Source organism: Galeopterus variegatus, unplaced genomic scaffold, assembly GCF_000696425.1.
Source record: "Galeopterus variegatus unplaced genomic scaffold, G_variegatus-3.0.2 Scaffold4018, whole genome shotgun sequence".
Classification (NCBI taxonomy): Eukaryota; Metazoa; Chordata; class Mammalia; order Dermoptera; family Cynocephalidae; genus Galeopterus; species Galeopterus variegatus.
In genome coordinates this window covers 91,662-107,649 of record NW_007730129.1, presented here as the reverse complement: position 1 = coordinate 107,649, position 15,988 = coordinate 91,662, and the positions used below count along the sequence as shown (strand labels likewise).

The following is a 15,988-nucleotide window of genomic DNA, read 5'->3' as shown; positions in this document are numbered from 1 at the left end:
CATATCTGCCACAGTCAAGTTGCTGAACAGTTCCAAAAACACAAAACGTTCTCCTGTTGCCCTTTAATAGGCAAAAACACCTACCTCTCACCTCCCTGCCCCCGTATCTAACCCCTGACAACTTCTTATCTGTCTTTCATTTCTAAAATTTTATTTAAAAAATGTTACATAAATGGAATCATACTGTATAAAACCTTTTTGTAGTGATATTTTTTAGCTCATCATAATTCCCTGGAGATTCATACAAGCTATTGCTTCTATCAATATTTTGTCCCTCTTTATTGCTAAGTAATGTCATGGTACAGATATACCACAATTTATTTACCCATTTACCCACATTAATATCTGGGTTGTTTACAGGTTTTGGCTATTACAAATTAAGTTGCTATATGCATTCATTTACAGGTTTTATATAAACACAAGTGTTCATATCTCTGGGATAAATGCCCAGGAGTGAATGCTGGGTCACAAAGAGGTTGCATGTTTAGATAAAAAATTGCCAAATGTTTCCAGAGTAATTGTACTGTTTTACATTTCCACCAGCAACATATGAGTGATCCAATTTCTCTAAATCCTCATCAGCACTTGATGTTGTCACAAAACCTTATTTTAGCCATTCTGATACATGTGTAGTCGTGATTTTAATCTCTATTTCCCTGATGGCTAATGATGCTGAACACCTTTTCATGTGCTTGTCTGCCATATGTATATTCCCTTCAATGAAGTGATTCTTCACATCTTTTGCCCATTTCTGATTGGATTGTTTGGCTTTCTTAAGTGTTAAGTTTTGAGAGTTCAGTATATTAGTCCTTTATTAGATATATGGTTACAAATATTTTCTTCAAGTATTTTGCTTGTCTTTTCATCCTCTTCACATGGGCTTTTGCAGAGCAAAGTTTTTTAATTCGATAAGGTCCAATTTACCAATCTGTACTTTTATGGATTATGCTTTTATGGTTAAGTCCAACTACTCTTTGCTTGCCCCTAGATCCTGAAGATTTTTCTCCCATTTTTATTTCTACAAGTTTTATAGTTTCGTGCTTTATATCTATGGCCCATTTTGTATTTTTGCATCAAGTGTGAGATTTAGGTTGTGGTTCTATTTTTGCCTATGGATTTCCAATTGTTCTGGCACCATTTGTTGAAAAGGCTATCCTGCCTCCATTGAATTGGTTTTATACCGTTGTCAAAAATCAGTTGGGTGTAATTGTATGGGTCTATTTCTGGGTTCTATCTTCTGTTCCACTGATCTATGGTGTCTATCCTTCTGCCAGTATCACAGCATTGATCACTGTAGCTATATATACCGTAAATAGAAAATACTGGGTGAAGCAATTCTTCCTATTTTATTCTTCTTTGTCAAGATTGTTTGAGCTATTCTAGAGTCTGTGCCCTTCCATATATATTCTTCTTTTAAAATTTTTTTTATGTGAATTTCACTTTAATAAAATAAATAAAAACACAGTGGAATTTAACACTCTAAACTCAACACATTTGAAAATTGATCACATTATTTAAAATATTATGATTTATCAGGTCATGATTTTTTTTTTATTCAAAATATTTTACCATTTATATGTACATATTTGTGGGATACAGCATGTTGTTTTGATACATGAATATACTGCACAATGATTCACTCAGGGTAGATAGCATAGTTTTATACCCATTAGTCCACCATTCCCCTAATCATTATTCTACTCTCTACTTCTGAGACCATTTTTTAAAAAAAGATTCCACATTAGTGACATCATGTGGTATGTCTTTTTGTGCCTGATTTACTTCACTTAACATGATACTTTCCACTTCCATCCATGTTCCTGCAAATGATAGAATATAATTTTTTTAAATAGCTCAGTAGTATTCCTCTGTGTATCCATACACATTTTTAAATAAGCTTGTCTATATCTACAAAAAACCTTGGTGCTATTTCAACAGGAAATGCATTAAACGAATAGATCAATTTAGGGAGAACTAACACCTTTACTATGTTGGTTTCCAATCCATGAACCTGGTGTATATCTCTCCATTTACCTAAGTCTTGTTTGGTTTCTTTCATCAGCACTTTGTAATTTTCAGTATGCAAATCCTGTACATGTTTTGTTAATGTATACCAAATGTTTTATTTTCTATGAAGCAACTATAAATGGTTCTGTATTTTTAATTTTGGTTTCTGCATGTTCATTATCAGTATACATAAATGTGACTGATTGTTGATCTTTAGTCTGTGACCTTGCTGAACTCACTTATTAGTTCTAGCAATGTTTCTATAGATTCCTTGGGATTTTCTACATAGACATTCATGTCTTCTGCAAATAGGAACAATTTTACTTATTCCTTTTTAAAGTATGTACCTTTTAAATTTCTTTTTCTTGACTTATGGCACTGGCTAGAACTTCCAGCTATACTGAATAAAAGCAATGAGAATGGACATCCTTGCCTTGTTCCTGAATCTCAGAGGGAAAGCATTCAGTCTTTCACCATTAAGTTTGGTGTTAGCTTTGGGTTTCTGTAGAGCTCTTTCTAAAGATGAGGCAATTCCCCCCATTCCTAAATTGTTGAGAGTTTTTTTTTTTTAATCAGGAATGGGTGTTAGATTTTGTCAAATGCTTTTCCTGTATCAACTGATGTGATATATGATTCTTCTTTAGCTGTTAAAATGGGGAATTTAGAATTTTATTTTATTTTTCTTCAAAAGATGACCGGTTAGGGGATCTTAACCCTTGGCTTGGTGTTGTCAGGACCACGCTCAGCCAGTGAGCGAACCGGCCATCCCTATATGGGATCCGAACCCGGGGCCCTGGTGTTATCAGCACCACACTCTCCCGAGTGAGCCACGGGCCGGCCCGGAATTTAGAGTATTTTGAAAAATATATAATTTACTAAAAAGTTAAACTAAAGCAAGCACCGAATCTGGTCAGCAAAATGGGAAGTTTCTAATATGTAACATCTTAATCCACCTCACTTCCAGATCTAATGACAATTCAGGCCCTATGGACTATCTGACTGATCAATCATCAACAGAAGATAATATCAAGTTTAATATAATGTGCCAAAGTTGAAAGTACCAGTAACGGGTTTTGGACTGATTCTCAACTTTGAAACATTATTCATTCAATAAACATTTACATTGAGAGGAATAATGGTTAAGAGCTCTGCCATTTATCAGCTTGTGACTTTGGGCAAGTTAATTAATTCCTATGTAACTCTCTCTACAATATGATATAAAACAGAAGCACAGACATCTGTGGAAGAGCTGATGCCTCATGATCTAACTAAATAGGAAAGGAAGAGAGCAAGGAGGTGAAAGAAAACAAAGGAGTTCACACAAAAGGAGTCAAAGGTCAGGTAAACAGTATATATTAATAACTATATCTCATCCTTAATTTTGACAGAACAGTATCAGTGTTATTCAAAGCGTGGTCCTTGGACTGACTGACAGCCCTCAAACCATTTATTACAGGTCTGCTACAAGAAAGAAGCTTGTGCCAGAATGTAAATCAGCTGTGAAACTAGGCACACTGTTTAGTTGTTAGGCAGGAAGACTTAAAAAAAATTTTTTTTTAAATTTACAAATAAAAATTGTATATATTTATCACGTGAAATATGATGCTTTGAAATAGGTATACATTGTGGAATGGCTACAAGCTATTTAACATATGTATTACCTCACAGTTATTTTTTGTGGCAAGAACATCAAAATCTACTCTCAGTGATTTTCAAGAATATAACACATTGTTATTAACTATAGTCACTATGCTGTACAAGAGACCTCTTGAATTTATGCCTAACTGAAACTGTGCATCCTTTGATCAACATCTCCCCAACCTCTGCCCCCTACCCACCCCCAGGTAACCACTATTCTACTCTCTACTTCTATGAGTCTGACTTTTTTAGATTCCATGTGTAAGCGAGATCATACAGTATTTGTCTTCTGTGCCTGGCATGTTTCAGTTAACATAACGTCCTCCAAGTTCATCCATGTTGTTACCAACTGACAGGATTTCCTTTTTTAAGGCTGAACAGTATTCCATTGTATATATATACCGCATTTTCTTTATCTATTGATTTGTTGATGAACATTTAGGTGGATTCCACATCTTGCGTTTGTGAAAAATGCTGCAATGAGCACAGGAGTGCAGATATCTCTTTTACATACTAATCTCACTTCCTTTGGATATATGCTCAGTAGTGGGATTGCTGGATAATACGGTAGTCCTTATTTTTAGTTTTTGAGCAACCTCCATACTGTTTTACATTAGAAGCTGTACTAATTTATATTCCCACCAATAGTATACAGGGTTTCTTTTTCTCCATGTCATCACTAACACTTATTATCTTTCATCTTTTTGATACAGCCATTCTAACAGGTGTGAGGTGATATCTCATTGTGGTTTTAATTTGGTTTCCCTGATGATTAGTGATGTTGAGCATTTTTTTCATATCCCTGTTGGCCATTTGTGTGTTTTCTTTTGAGAAAGTTTATTCAGGTCCCTTGCCCATTTTTAATTGGGTTACTTGTTTTCTTGCTATTGAGCTGTTTGAGTTCCTTACATAATATTAACCCCTTATCACATGTATGGTTTGCAAATATAAGAGTACTTCAAAAAGTTTATGGAAAAATAGAATTAAAAGATAACAGGACTCATTCCATGAACTTTTTGAAGTACCTTCATATTTTCTCCCATGCCATAGGATGTTTCTTCACTCTAGATTGTTTCCTTTGCTGTACTGAAGCTTTTTAGTTTCATGCAATCCCATCTATCTACTTTTGTATTTGTTGTTTATGCTTTTGGGGTCATATCCAGAAAATCACTGCCAAGACCAATGTCACAGAACTTTTCCCCTGTGTTTTCTCCTAGTAGTTTCGCAGTTTCAGGTCTTAGGTTTAAGTCTTTAATTCATTTTGTATTGATTTTTTTATATGGTGTGAAATATGGGTCTAATTTCATTCTTCTGCATGTGAATAGCCAGTTTTCCCAACTTCACTTATTGAAAAGATTGTCCTTTCTCCATTCTGGTTTCTTGGCACCTTTGTTGAAAATCAGTTGACTATAAAAGCATGAATTTATTTCTGGGCTCTCTATCCACTTCCATTGGTCTGTGTGTTTGTTTTTATCTCAGTACCATGCTGTTTTGATTATGATACCTTTGCAGTAGATTTTCAAATCAGGTAATGTGATGCCTCTGATTTTGTTCTTTTTGCTTAAGATTGCCTTGGCTATTCTGGGTCTCTTGTGGTTCCATTCGAATTTTAGGATTTTTTTTTGTATTTCTGCAAAAAATGTCATTGGAAGTTTGATAGGAACTGCCCTGAGTTTGTAGATCACCTTGGGTAATATGGACATTTTAACATTAATTCTTGCAATCCATGAGCACGCCCTTGGCTATTCTGGGTCTCTTGTGGTTCCATTCGAATTTTAGGATTGTTTTTTGTATTTCTGCAAAAAATGTCATTGGAAGTTTGATAGGAACTGCCCTGAATTTGTAGATCACCTTGGGTAATATGGACATTTTAACATTAATTCTTGCAATCCATGAGCACGGGATATCTTTCCATTTATTTGCGTAGAAAGAATTTTTGTTTGTTTTGGCGGCTGGCTTGTACTGGGATTGAACCTTGGACCTTGGTGTTATTAGCACCATGCTCTAACCAACTGAGTTTACCAGCCGGCCCAGGCTTTCTTTATAAAGGAAACAGTGCCTTGTTTTTACATTTTGGCACAAGCTCCCTAACTTGTCACAGATCAGGACTTTGAGTAGCACTGTCTATACCTAAAGTATTTTTCTTAAACCTTCAATAAATAAATATAAGCACAAATTTTAAGAGATTATAATTCAATTTAATTAGCATTTAATGAGTACCAACTACATGTCCCGAATTTGACCAGGCATTTTGCGATGGGCTATGGGAGAAATCTGGGAGTTATGTGAGGAGAAGTGGGGCAGATTAAGCGGATAATAGAGTGAGGGTAAGAACCACATTTATTTAGAAACTTATAATCTAATAGAAAATGAAATATTCAAAGCAACTTCCCATGGGGTAAAGTGAGTTACTGATCAGTGGATGACATCTGCTAGTTCAATTTCTTAAATGGATAGTGCTCTTCAGTGAAACTCTGCGGACTAACTCTCTATTCTTGAATTTTTCAAGAGTCTCGATGTTGGTAAATAACAACACTGATTTTCTCCTCAGTGGAGCTGTAGAATAAATAGCAAGGCTGGAATCAGAGACAGCTACTCTGACCAAAGAGTGGAGGAATCTTCTCTTGAAGGGCTCTCCACACTTCTATAGAATAACAACAAAATCAATTAAGCTCTGTCTGAAGTTTAGTCTTCATTTTGGGAAGGATTCACTTCCCACTGCTTGTTCAGGGAACTGTTAAATGTGAAATAAGAAATTGCTTAAGACTTCTTTAATTTCATTTTCAGTCCTACTGCAAGGATTTTCAGGAATCTAATCATAGTAATTGGAAATGGAATAATGTTATCAAGGGAAAAAAGAAATAAGAGGTCTCTCAGGTAACCAAGATGGGATATCTAAAAAGGTGTGCTCTGACAAGTAAGAATTTTTAATTCCCAAAATTAACTACAGAAGGTGGCACAACCACAGAAGGAGGAACAAATAACCAAATATAAATATAAATGACTAGCTTAGACTTATAAGCATATTAGAAAGGCTAAAAAGCTTAAAAACAAGGAGAGGCTTCTGAATATAATACTTGAATTAATACAAAAGTTTTAAAGTTGTATTGCAAGCATGAAAAATTAAGGGGTAGTAAAGTCCCACGTATGGGGGCAGATAGTGTACTGTTAGATGACAATAAATGAATAATTGCTTAATTCCAATTTTATTCCTATTGCTTCCATTACGGAGAATGATCTTCACTTACTTGATGAATGAAAAACCAGACACAAAAGTACACATACCATTTTACATAAAGTTCAAAATATGCAAAATACTCCATAGTGTTAGAAATTAGGATATCTTTGGCGGTAGGTAGTACCTAGGAAAGGGACCCTGGGGTACAGATAATGTTCTCTTCATTTAGGAGCCGGTTACACAGATGTGTTCACTTTATGAAAAGTCATCAAACTGTACACTTAAGATGTGTGGACTTTTTTGTATGTATAAGTCAATAAAATGTTTTTTTAAAAAAAGCTAAGTCCAAAGTGTTCAGACTGGCAAGGAGCTCACCATACTCTAAGCTAAAGCTTTAGTTCATTTCTCTGGTCCAAATGACCCAAGAATCTGAAAGAATCTGCAAAATTCTTGTATGGTTGTTGAAACACATTTGTGTCCATTAAGGAGTTAAGGAGTTGCCAGGAAAGGCATCAGCAAGTATTTTTCAAATTTAATAAAAAACAAGGAAGGGGCACAGGAGAATGGATTTCAGAAACTATGTACTATACTAGTGAGCATGATATTGATGTTGGGCAAAAATTCAAAACCTGATATAAACATTTAAGAAAAATAAGCTAATTCCAATTTATCTTTGGGGTTTCAGCTTAAATTTTATTTCTTGAGACAAATCACCTATAAACCCCCAATTTAAAAAATCTCACCCTATCCTATTTTTCATATTTTATTTTTATTTTCCTATTTTTTCCTATTTTATTCACAATCTGTAAAGATATATGAGTATTTGGTTATTTAATTATATAATGTTCAAGTCCATGAGATAGTTGCTCAAATAGTGATGCCTCGGTGAATAATTAAATAAATTAATTTCCAATGAAGATTTCGTGAACACAATTAAAATTAACTGGCAACAGTATTAGTACTTTGTAAAACTTTACAGATTCGAAGAGCTACCTAGCCAGTGTATGACACAAAGTATGTATTAAATAATTATTAAATAAATAAATGCACAGGTCTATTTAGTTCTAGTGACTAAAAGAGTGTATACTCTCTCTAATACTGAAAAGTTTCAAGATGGTAATTTAATATAGACAAGTTTTAGGAATAAATTAGATCAAGAAATGGATCTAATCTAAGACAAACCCCAAGATTTGAAATAAGTTTTAAATCTATTTTTAAAAGTGTACATGTATACAGAGAATTCATTATATGTGTTTTCTTGATTGGTAATTTAAATACTTGCTTCAAATAAAATGTGTTCCCATGAAAGCACAATCTCATGAAGGTAACTCTAAAGCCCTCCAAAAACAATGGAAGAAAATAAATGAATCTTTTTTTTTTCCTTTTTGTCTTTTTTCGTGTCCGGCAACGGATCGCAACCCTCAGTGTCGCCCCCGTACCGGACCGGGACCGGCAACGGGATCGCAAACCTCGGTGCTGCGCCCACACCTCGCTCAGCCAGTGAGCGGGAACCGGTCTGTATGTGGGATCCGAACCCTTGGCGGGAGCACCGCCGCGCTCCCAAACGGCGCACTGTAGCAGTGCGCCACCGGGCCGGCCCAGAAAATAAATGAATCTTAACAGCAGTTGCATTTCTTTGGTAAGATATAAAGTTTTTCCACTTTTATTTATTTTTTTCAAGTATTTTTTAAAAATATGTATAACTTTTACATGGGGCAGGGGGGAGGAATACCGTTCAGCCCACAGCAAGAGGATATTAAGGAAAACGTAACTGACTTCATCAGATGTTGTGAGAATTTCAATGATGGTAAAGTACTTCACACACAATACCTACTACCCTCATATAAATGGAAGTTATTGTGAGTATATGCTATAAAAACTATGTAATGATGTAATTTTATGTCACGTGATTTTAGAAATAAGGTTTTCTTTGTTTCTTTTCTTTTTTTTTTTAGTGCTTTATCATTTACAAATCTTTCATATACATTCTCATTTGACCCTCACAACAACCCTGTGAGGTAGGCAGAACAGAGATTCTTCTCATTTAACAGACGAGGAAAGTGTATCTCAGAGCAGATAACTGATGTGCTCAAGGTTCTACAGTTAGTAAATAATTTGTATTAATATCAGTCTTTGGCCTAAAAATCCAGCACCTAACCTATCTACTTCACAGGGAAAATGAAATCAAGCCTAGAAAAATACTTTGAGGGAAAAACACACTATATGATTACACCCACAAACTATAATTTTACTTGATACATAGTTCATTCCCGTTCTCATCCCAGTCTGTGTGTGAACCCAAAATTTTAAGACAGGAAAATTGTGATCCTGTTTAAAGTTATACAAATTGCAATCAGGATAACTGCTATTACAGTATTAAGCAAATTGAAAAACAACACATAAAGGCCAATGTGAAATTAGGACTCACTAAAGCACAGAGCAAAGCAAAGCAAGATTATCAGACAGGGCATGATTAAACAGAAAGAAAATGTGGTGTCAGAGTTCAAACTGGCATACACAAAGTTATCTAAGGCAAGGTGGTGGCAAAGATGAGCTATTTGGTCCACGTTACATAAACAAGAGAAGATTCATGGGAACCCATGTAAAAGTATCTTATGTCACACAGATCTCTCCAGCTGCCTACAAGGAATAGAAACAAGTGTCGTCTTCATTTCAAAGAATGACTATGTATGCACACATCCTGAACTAAACCAAGGAACAGCTCCATGCTAAACTTCTTTGGCTAAAATAAAACTAGTACCATCATTTCTATCAGACTAATAAACTAATAAAGAATGTCTTTTAAGGTAAAGAATCAAATGACTGTGTTTAGGTTTTTTTTAGAATTTACTTTGGATTCTACTGCTTTAAGACCCAAAGAAAGTTATATTGAGTTTTTACTGATGATTCTAAGTGTATGTACTTACAACAGTTAAAGTGTGATAGATGAATTTAACATATTAAAAGAGCTCTATAGCATCTGTTCAGAAAAGATCATATACTATACAAACTATTCAAGTCAGGCAAAACCATTTTTCAGTGTCTTTTCAACTGAGAAGAATCCTATTTAGCATGCCTCCCCTTTTGAGGTGCCTCATACTGAACAAGCTTTGCTTTCTGTTTTTTATTTTCTTCTACCACGGCTTCATATCTCTCTTTCATTTATGCCAATTCGAAGTGCAGCAGCTCTATTTCCGGAATTTCTGGAGTAGCAGCTCCAAAGCGATGCTTTAAAGATCCAAAATACTATTAGGTTTCTCTGGCTCTTCATATGAGGCTGGTCATCGTATCCAGTGACCCCAACTTCAAGTACCTCTGGAACTGAGCACTTTGAGTCAGGGGCTTTGTAATGGGCCATATCGACAGCAGCCGCTGAGTAGGTGATGCCTGAGACCATGACTGGTGGTCTTTTGCCACAGTATTTTCTTTATTCAAGTTATACAGAACTTTAACATCAGAAAAATCTTCTAATTACTTTTCTTTAAAGGTAAATCACTCTTACCTTCCGCAGTTCAACTGTCACTTCATTTCTGTGTCTCCGCATTGTCTACAAAGAAAAATAAAGATAACATAAGTATAAAAACACTGATACTGCTAGTATATAAATTAATGTCTCAGGCATTTGAAATTTAAATTTTTTTATAAGTAATTTAATTTTAAGGATTAAGGACTAACCCGTTTTAGACTTTAAATGATGAATCACACATAATTAGTTAAAAAGCCAAAACTGTCTATTTTACTGAACAGCTAATTCTGTGGAAAGTGGAAGGTGGGTTTTGGCTACTTAGGATTCATTCCCCCATCTTAATTGTACCCAGCTTTCTATGGGGAATTATATCCTCCCCATTGTGTACAGTTCTTGATGAAACAACCTACGGTGTCTCACTCTCTCCTAGCTTAATACCAGTAGAACTCTTTCCCTTATAACTCTGAATCTTAAGCAAAGTGGAAAGGAAAAAGAGGGCACATTAAATTTCAAATGAAGAATTTGGACAAGGTAGTGAATAACGCCTATAGATCATTCACTTGCTCTATTCCCAGTTCTCCTGTGTCCCTACTCATTCTATGAGCTACCCTATATTCTTCCAATAAATTAGGCTTTGCTTAAGTCAGCTGGAGCAGATTTTTGATGTCTGCAACCAATGAATTCTATCTCTAATGATTCATGTTTTTTTGTTTTTTTTTGTCTTTTGTCTTTTTTCCGTGTCCGGCAACGGATCGCAACCCTCAGTGTTGCCCCCGCACCGGACCGGGGACTGGCAACGGGATCGCAAGCCTTGGTGTTGCACCCGCGCCTCACCCAGCCAGTGAGCGGGAGCCGGTCTGCATGTGGGATCCGAACCCTCGGACGGGAGCGCCGCCGCGCTTCCCAAGCGGCGCACTATCCAGTGCGCCACTGGGCCGGCCCATGATTCATGTTTTTAAAAATGTATCTCATTGCCATTGCATTAAAACTGCATGAAAATGAAAATAAGTTTGAGATAGATATTTATATGAAAAGGTAAAGAAGTATCCTTCTAAGTTTATAAAGAGGCTCTGTCAGGCATATGTTATCAAAAACCACTGAAATAACTATATATTGCCCCCCTCTGACACACTGATATAATGAACCCGCGCCTCACCCAGCCAGTGAGCGGGAGCCGGTCTGCATGTGGGATCCGAACCCTCGGACGGGAGCGCCGCCGCGCTTCCCAAGCGGCGCCCTATCCAGTGCGCCACTGGGCCGGCCCATGATTCATGTTTTTAAAAATGTATCTCATTGCCATTGCATTATAACTGCATGAAAATGAAAATAAGTTTGAGATAGATATTTATATGAAAAGGTAAAGAAGTATCCTTCTAAGTTTATAAAGAGGCTCTGTCAGGCATATGTTATCAAAAACCACTGAAATAACTATATATTGCCCCCCTCTGACACACTGATATAATGAATTCTTCTATTACAGATAAATATGGTCACATGCCTTTAATATACTGCCAGATTCAGCATGCTATTTTGTTCAATAATTCTCTAGTTGTTGTATCTCTTAAGCCAGTGATAAAGTAATCTCTCTTGAAGGAAAAAAATCCCATAGAATCCAAATTACAAAGTTTGCTAAATATATTGAAATAATAATCTAGATATAAACTTAAATATAAATATATATTAAATGTAAACAAAACTGCCAAACAAAATTCTAATTAGTTGCATTTATCTAATGTGATGGAATGATGCACTGATATAACTATTATTACTCATAAGGCAAAAGTAGAAAGACAGAGAGCACCTTGAATCTAATTCTTTATTTAATATGTTTCTTATTTTGACTTCAATACTATTAATACAGAGAGTGCCTTATGCTTAAGCTCATCAAAGTAGTAACGAATGTTGAACTATCTTCAAATTCTAATGGTAATGAGGTGTTATTTGATAACTGTAAATTATTTTCATTCACTTGAAGATTAGACTTGTACCCTTGTTAAAATCTGCCTAAATGAATATCTAATACAATTGTCACTATAAGTGAAAAGAAAAAATTTTTTCACTGCAATAACTACTACATTCAATTGTTTATGAATTGTTATAAGATGATGCATAACAATAAAAAGAAAAGATCTAGGCAGTATATCTACTCCAAAATATCATTAAATTTCTGCTATATTATCTGTAATTCACATTAAGATACTTCTGCATAGATAGGAGTAGTGAGTTAACTTTTGAAGAACTCTAAATTAGGAATCCACACTTCAGAGGTGGTGAGTTAAACATTTAAAACACCCTAATCAGAATTAGCTTCCATGCAATAAGTACTTGGAAAATCAACATCTCAATTTAGTTGTTAATCAGCATAAGAAAAGTTGGAAGTAAATTTTTATTGCAGATATGGAATTGCTATTCAAGGTAATATGGATTGACCAGAAACACAGGCTCTTCAATTCTTATCTGTTTGGGGTTAAAGAATCTGGCAAACCTTGCAGCCCATCTTAAGAGAATTTTTGAGTCTACAACCCCCTTTTATCCTTCATTTCCACCCCTTCCTGGAGGATTTTGTCATTTAATCCTAGTCAGAACACTGAATATTGACTAAGGGTTGAAGTTAACAAGCTATATGACTTCTTGTGACTGCTTGATAATACATATTTGTATATGTAGCAGAATTCTGTCTAAGGCTTGTTTTATTTTAATATAACTCATTGGTAGTAAGAGTTCTAATGCAAAAAATATCTATTATCCTCTCTCTCTCTCTAATAGTTACAGGCCATTTATTCACCCAAAAGAACCACATGAGTGTAAATGGCCAAACTGGCTTAGGTCAGTTAACAAGAGGTACTGACTACTATGCATGAAACAAGTACCTCTGAGTTAGTCATGACTTATTCTGCTCTCTGTTTGAAGTACAGAAAAAAATGGACTCTCCTCCCTCACATTCTTCCAAAGTAAGTTCATCTACTCTCATGTCTTCAATAATTGATGACCATTCCCAAATATCTACCTTTAGTCCAGTCCTCCCTTCCTAAACTCCAAATCTGTAAGTCATTCACCTATTCAACAAACTGAATATTCATCCATTCAACAAAAATTTACTGAATGCATCTAAAATACAGTGGGCAATAAGCTTGCAATTAGGAGGGAAGTACCGACCTTACAGTCTAGTACAGGGATTAGCAAACAATAACCTGTGGGTCAAATCTGGTGAGCTGTCTGTTTCCATAAGCCCTAACATAAATCATTTGTACATTTTCAAGTAGTTTATCAATGATATTTAGTACCTACATCTTGTCCTTATTTTTGCCTCTCTGCCCCCAAAGGCTTAAATATTTACTATATGTCCTTTTAAGAAAGTTAGCCAACATCTGGTCTAGTTAAAAAGACAAAAAACAATAAGTAACAATAAGCAGTGATAAAAAATGTGTTAAATGTTGAGATAGAAAAGTAAACAATAACATTCTATATCCTAAGGAGATATAATCAGAAGGTCAGGAAATGGCTCCCTGAAGGATCAACATATGTGTGTATAATGGGTAGGGTAGGGTAGAGGACAGATTGTTGTAAGGCTTCAAACTCAGCATGCTTAAAACTAATATACTCGCTCCCTTTCAGCCACCTCCACCGAAAACAAAAAACCCCAAACTCCCAGTATCTACTCTTCCATCCAAACAGCTGCAAGAAACCTAATCCTGGGAGATCATCCTGTCTACTTACTCTGTCATCCTTTGACATCCAACAAGTCACCAAAAGAGGATTCAAACCTTCTGGCTCCATTGCCACTATCTGAGATTAAGCCACTATTATCTCACCTGGACCAGTACAATAGCCTAAGTAGTCTCCTTCCACACACTGAATTAATTTTCCACAACGCAGCCAGAGGGTTCTTTTTAAAATGCAAACCTATGTTGTCATTCTCTTTAATAAAACCTCTCAATGAATTTTTAAATCTCTTGGAATCCCCTACCCCAGACACACAAAATGTCATCAGGACAGCCAAACCAAAACCCCACAGATAAAACTACAAGATTGTGAGACAAGGCATCCCCATGAATTCTCAAATATAAGCAGGATTTGGTGAAATCACTAACTATAGCACTCACACAGTATCAGCATGTATGCAAAAGGAAATGGAAGGACAGAAGTAACAGGACGACTGAAGAAACTGAGGACAGCAGGAACCCCCCTTCCCCCTCATGACTGATTAGAGACTTTGGAAAGGTAACTTGAGAACAGCTGCAAATGGAAGGGTTCTCTGCACACACCAACACTGTAAGGTATGATGGGGCTAGACTCAAAAACTAGGAGCTGAAGTCTCTTTCCTGGACAATGCCCTACAATGAAAAGAAACTGCTTAGGAGTACGTAGAATCCAATGTAAGCAAGACAGGCACGATACGGGCAAAAGAAAAAGACAGAGGTCCAGATAAAAGTGGGGAAGTGAACAAAGCCAGGTTTCGGAAAACAGGAAGCCATCTCTATTTTAAAAAATCGTTTTGTAAAAAACAAACAAACAAACAAACAAACAAACAAAACCAGAAAAAGGAGTGCTGAATGGTGAAGCTAGAAAAGCTATCCTGACTCACCACTTAGAAGTTCAGGAAAATCTATCAAAAAATGAACAGAAAAAGACTGAGGTTGAATCCCATGCTATAAGAAATAAGAAGAAACAGACTGTTGGGCCGGCCCGGTGGCGCACTGGAGAGTGCGCCGCCTGGGAGCGCGGCGGTGCTCCCGCCGAGGGTTCGGATCACATGTGGAGACCGGTTCCCACTCACTGGTTGAGCGCGGTGCGGGCGCAGCACCGAGGCTTGCGATCCTGTTGCCGGTCAGTAAAAAAGACAAAAAGGAAAAAAAAAAAAGAAAAAAGAAACAGACTGTTGATGTTTCCTGCTGAAAAGACACACTCATGAAACTGATGAAAACTTTATCTTAGAAAATAATAGAAAATGTGAAAGAACATAAATCAGAATTAGAAAAACCAGAAATGAGGTGCTAGAGACAAGGAAAGAATTAGAAATCAAAAATTATTTCAGAAGGGAAACCCAGCCAAAAACAATCTTAAGAGCCAATACACAACAAATAGTGCTTGAGAGAAATAAAATATGTAAATAAAAATTTAGTCTAAAAGAAAAAAAGGTGAAAATTATCAAAATGAAAGCAACAATTAAGAGGATAAGCAAAGAAGATCCTAAAGACATATAACAGAGTCCTCAAAGAAGAAAACCAACGCAATGAGATAGAGCAAATACTTAACACTACAATTAAAAAATTACTGAAATTAGGAGAGTTGAAATAAAATACTGTAAGAGTAAGAAGGTACTTCAAAAAGTTTGTGGAAAAATATAATTAAAAAGTAATCTGAATTTTTCCATGAACTTTCTGAAGACCCCTCGTATACCCACGTATCTTGGAAATCAATCCAGAAAGACCAACACTGAGAAATACACTAATAAAACTAATGGAATTCCAAAAAGAAAAGAAAAATGCCTCTATCGAGCAAAAAGTAGTAATTTATAAGGTAATACTTCATGCCAGAAAATAATGGAGGAACAAATGCAAAATGCTCAAGGAAAGAAAATGAAAGTAAGGATGCAGTCAAAACCACTAAATTTAAAGTGTACAGGAGGCAAACCAACTGTTATAAACACAGCTCTATAACTACTGTTTGTTTATACAAGTCCTTCCTGAAGAATTTAA

The 15,988-nt window shown here is 35.8% G+C and overlaps 1 protein-coding gene and 1 pseudogene across 1 annotated transcript in view; both read right to left on the bottom strand.

Moving 5' to 3' along the window:
• The window catches only part of KPNA3 (karyopherin alpha 3 (importin alpha 4)), a 48,534-nt gene extending 38,122 nt beyond the window's left edge, over nt 1–10,412 (bottom strand). Inside the window, exon 1 of the mRNA XM_008586550.1 lies at nt 10,326–10,412. Coding sequence (XP_008584772.1) covers nt 10,326–10,367 — 42 coding nt within the window. The 5' untranslated portion in view covers nt 10,368–10,412. The remainder of the gene's footprint in view (nt 1–10,325) is intronic.
• LOC103602126 lies at nt 9,887–10,251 on the bottom strand (annotated as a pseudogene).
• Nucleotides 10,413–15,988: the final 5,576 nt, after the last annotated feature.